This window comes from Meleagris gallopavo, unplaced genomic scaffold, assembly GCF_000146605.3.
Source record: "Meleagris gallopavo isolate NT-WF06-2002-E0010 breed Aviagen turkey brand Nicholas breeding stock unplaced genomic scaffold, Turkey_5.1 ChrUn_random_7180001953664, whole genome shotgun sequence".
Lineage (NCBI taxonomy): Eukaryota > Metazoa > Chordata > Aves > Galliformes > Phasianidae > Meleagris > Meleagris gallopavo.
This window is the reverse complement of record NW_011214668.1, coordinates 19,579-24,083: the sequence shown is the minus strand read 5'-3', so window position 1 is coordinate 24,083 and position 4,505 is coordinate 19,579. Positions and strand designations below refer to the sequence as shown.

General features: G+C 54.9%; 1 protein-coding gene across 1 annotated transcript; it reads left to right on the top strand.

Annotated features, from left to right (window-relative positions):
* Nucleotides 1-11: 11 nt before the first annotated feature.
* Nucleotides 12-1,367, top strand: PGLS (6-phosphogluconolactonase; the record flags this gene model as incomplete). Its single annotated transcript, XM_019611677.2, has 3 exons — nucleotides 12-290; nucleotides 403-543; nucleotides 961-1,367. Coding segments are annotated over 3 exons (558 nt in total), but the record flags the coding sequence as incomplete, so codon positions are not given.
* Nucleotides 1,368-4,505: the final 3,138 nt, after the last annotated feature.

Below are 4,505 nucleotides of genomic sequence, written 5' to 3'. Positions count from 1 at the left end.
GGATCCTTCCATCCTCCAGAATTTCTTTGGGGGACTCCCCCATCCTCCCCACCCCAGGATTTAGAGGACTCTCCCCTCCCCCTTTCCTCCCACGATTTGATGGACCCCACTCCTCCCCCCCAGGATTTGAGGGACTCTTCCCCCAGGATTTGGGAAGCTCCCCCCACAACCCCCCCCTGTTCCCCCAGGCCTTCCACGGCGATGCTGTGCCCGTCTTTGATCTGCTGCTCCTGGGCGTGGGGCCGGACGGCCACACCTGCTCCCTGTTCCCCAACCACCCCCTGCTGCAGGTGAGTGTGTTTGGAGGGGGGGTGGGGGAAGGAAGGGTTAGGCAGCTCCTCCTATCCCTTTACTTTCTTCCAATTTAGTTTTTAATACGTTTGTTTTAATTCTTTTTGATAGGAGAAAGAGAAAATCGTGGTTGCTATCACCGATTCCCCGAAGCCGCCGCCGGAACGCATCACGTTGACCCTCCCAGTGCTGAATGCTGCACGCACGGTGGTCTTCGTTGCCACGGGGGAGGGCAAAGCCGCCGTCCTAAAGGTCGGGGACTCTGTAGGGACAGCTTTGCAGCCCCACGGAGGGATCTGATTGTGTTCTGGTGACACGGAAGTGTTTTGGGATGGGGTTGGGGTGGAGCTTTGCGGTTCTCTTTCGCTGTAACCCCTCTGTGGTGAAATGGAGTTGTTTTGGGATGGGGTTGGGGTGGAGCTTTGCAGTTCTCTTTCGTTGTAACCCCTCTGCGGTGAAATGGAGTTGTTTTGGGATGGGGTTGGGGTGGAGCTTTGCGGTTCTCTTTCGCTGTAACCCCTCTGTGGTGAAATGGAGTTGTTTTGGGATGGGGTTGGGGTGGAGCTTTGCAGTTCTCTTTCGTTGTAACCCCTCTGCGGTGAAATGGAGTTGTTTTGGGATGGAGCTTCGCGGTTCTCTTTGTGACAACTCCTCTGTTTCATCCAACAGCGCATTTTGGAAGGCAGTGAGGAAAACCTCCTCCCCGCCGCCCGCGTCCGGCCGCACACGGGGCAGCTGCTGTGGTTCCTGGATGAAGCAGCAGCCAAAGAGCTGACGGTGCCCTTTGAGAAGCATTCCATCCTGTAGGACCAAACCCTCGGCCGATTTATTGGGGATCGGTCACAGCAGCGCCCGCCCGGAGCCTCCACGTGGTGCTGTGGTTTGAGTCCACGCGGAGCAGCAGCGCGTTGAGGAACGGTGTTGTGTTTTTGTGGAGCACAGATGAGGTCGTTCCTTTGGTTCGGTGCCGGGCTGCAAAGTGGGAGCAATGTGAGGTGGTGGTCTCATGTTTTGTGAACGGTGGCTGTGATGTTTTGAGGAGTGCACGGTATTAAACGTACGGATCTCAGCTCTGAGGGCGTTTGCTCTTCCACTTGGTTGCACCCTTCCATAAAGCACAGCGAGGAGCAGAGCCTCGGGTGGTACAGGGAGGTGGGGGTGGCACAGGGACACCCAGATGCTCCCAGCTCTCCCTTATTTTCCCATGTGGTTTATTGGATCCGTCTCCAGTGATTTATTTATCTCCACTGTGAAGCACTGGGTCACATCTCCTCCGTGTCCTGTTTCATTTACATCTGCATTGGCACAGGTTTTGCTTCCACCTTTTCAGTCCCGGTGCTTCCTTTGCTGTTGTTTGATGCTTTTTCTGCTGTCGCTTTCCCAGCAGTGATAGGGAATGGATTGAAACCACACGATTCCCAACAACAGGAACAGCAGGAAAGCAGCAGCACTCCCCAGTGAAGAACCTGCCAGGATTATTCAGAGGCAGAGAGCAGCTGGCACCGTCCTACAGTCCTCCTCCCAGAGCTCTCGTGCCTTCCCAGGGCTCCCCACAGGGCCTCCCAGTGCACTCTGTGGCACCAAACGTGACTCCCATGCAATTTCACGGTGCTGTTGTACATTTTGGACCTTTTCTCATATTGTTCACATGCGCTCTCAGCAGAGACTCTCATCTCTACAAACTTACCACGCTCATCTTCTGGTTTAGGGAAACTGTCATTCTCTGTTTGCTCGTTAATTGCTCTTCAGAGCTTTGTCTGAAGCTTTACCTGCGCCCTCAACGTGCTGCAGATCATCTGTGAAGGTGAAGATGTCTCTGGAATTCTCCTCACAGACGCAGTGAGGTTCTCTTCTGATCTGTTGATTTCACGTCTGTAACCTTGCAAAGAACCGTGATGTTAAAACCACGAGGCCGTTCATTTCTGCTGCCAGCAATCACATCGTTTCCAAGGAACAGCCCTCTCGAAGCTTACTTCAGTCTCCTTCAGTTCTTCACAAGCTGCTGTAACCGCCATAATTCCAGGCTTGATGTTGTTCACTTGGTCTTGAAATGAAAGCTTGGAAAAAAAAAAAAGAAAGGATGAAGATGTGACCACAGCACTGACCTCATCACAATTATAAATTGTTCCCACTCACCTAGATCATATTTTCATCCTGCACTGCAGCTCAGGCATTAACTTCTTTCTGCTCAGGAAGATTCTTCATGAGAGCTCCCTCTCTTCCTGGTGTCCCACCACGGCGATGCTTCCCAAAAGGTTTGTGGTGTTGATGTGGCCTGAGAACCCCCACTCTACACCTTATATGCAGTTTTGGTGCACAAGGTCTGCAGGGGCCTGCGAGGAAGGACTCTGTTTTTGTTCCATTAAGGTGAACACCCTCCAGGTATCCTGCAGCACGGATATAAGAGCTGGTTAAAAGAAACTGAGGTGTAAATGCACCTCTTCCTTTCAAAAGGGCGGAGAAGCCAGAGCTGAAGAGCCAGGAGCTGCAGCTTGCAGGGTGGACTTCAGGTGTCCATCAGTGTGAAGCACCACAGGGACACTTCCCAAAAGGTTTGCGGTGCTCACGTTGCCTGAGAACCCCTCCTTTACACCCTGTGTGAGAGATGGTGATCAGCAACCTGCATTCTTCAGGACGAATATCACCAATAGTTCCAAGGTTCTTATCTTGTCATAGCAACAATCCTTTTGAGGCTCTAACAAGAACTCAGATAACGAGCTGGGCTGCTGGGCTGGGCTGAAGAAAGCATTTCTATCTTTGGAGACACGGACGAGGATGGCTGGTTTGTGGGAGAGATGATGGACAGCACCAGAGGTCTGATCCCTTCCAATCCTCATAGAATCGTACGATTCAGGTGGGAGAAGTTTCAGATGATGTCCTGGGTACAGCCTGGCCTCCAGAGCTCCGTGATCTCCTGCTGGACGCCGACAAGGAGGAGAGAATGGGCAGCAGAAAGCGATGGTGGCCGTGCAGGGATCTGTTCTATGCAGATGTATGGAGATCTCTGAAGATCCGTGTCTGCGTTGGCTGGGGGAAGCAGAGATCCCACAACAACAGCATTGGCTGCGGGTTCCCAGCAGGAAAAGCGCTTTATTTCTGCTTCTTTGAGGCGAACACCCCCCCCCCCCCACCTGTCTCCTGCATTAAGGCTGGGGCTCTTCCTCAAGGCTGACAGAGATTTTAATGTCGCCTGTGATGAACCCGCGGCTGCTGCTCCGCACAGCGCTGCTTTATTCTCCTCTCAGCGCCTGGAGGCGCTGAATCAGTGTAATGGCCGCCAGACCGCGGTTCTGTCCCGTCCTTCCTCCGCTCCCCCTTCTCTGTCGGCCTCCTTTCGTCGCACCCCTCGGTTTTTCTTTGCCGCCTTCAGTCCCGCCCGCTCCTCAGCGCCTCCTCCTGACAGCGGAGAAAATGGCGCCTCCTCCCCCCCAAAAATCTCGCGAGAGCGCCGCCCCACCCTCACTCTTCGTGAACTCTCGCGAGAAAGTGGTCGCTGCGCACTCGGGGAGCTCTCGCGAGAACGGCGCCTCCTGTCATTGAAGGAAATGGCGGCTACTAGTGCTGCTCCCGCCCGCGTCTTCTCGGGAACTCTCGCGAGAGCTCACAGTAATGGCGGCGCCTTGTCAGCTTCCCGCCTCAGCGCGGCCCCTCTGTGGCACCGCCTGCTGGCGGCGGTTTTTCCTTCTGAAAATCCCCCGTTCCCGCAGGACCTGAGCTGCTGCTGCCCCTCCTTCGCCCTCAGGAGGATTGCTTCCTCCCTCCATGCCCTACACCCCTATTTCCATGCATTGCACCTCATGCCCTCCCCATGAATCGCACCCGTTTCCTCACGCACTGCACTCCATTCACCCCCGTGCATTGCACCCCAGTTTTTCCCATGCGTTGCACCCCATTCGCTCCCCATGCATTGCACCCCATTTTCCCCATGCATTGCACCCAATTTTCCTCATGCACTGAACCCCGTTCACCCTCCATGAATTGCACCCGTTTTCCCATGCACTGCACCCCATTCACTCCCAGTGCATTGCATCTCATTTCCCCCATGCACTGCACCCCATTCCCTCCCCATGCACCCCACCCCCCATTTTATCACATCCCGCCCCCCCTTTGCGTTTCCTCCCCCCGTTCCCTGAGCCCCACTTTTCCCTCCACCGCACCGCATTTCCCGCCCTTTCCCGCTTCGCCCCTCCCGCCTTTCCCCGCCCCGTGACGTC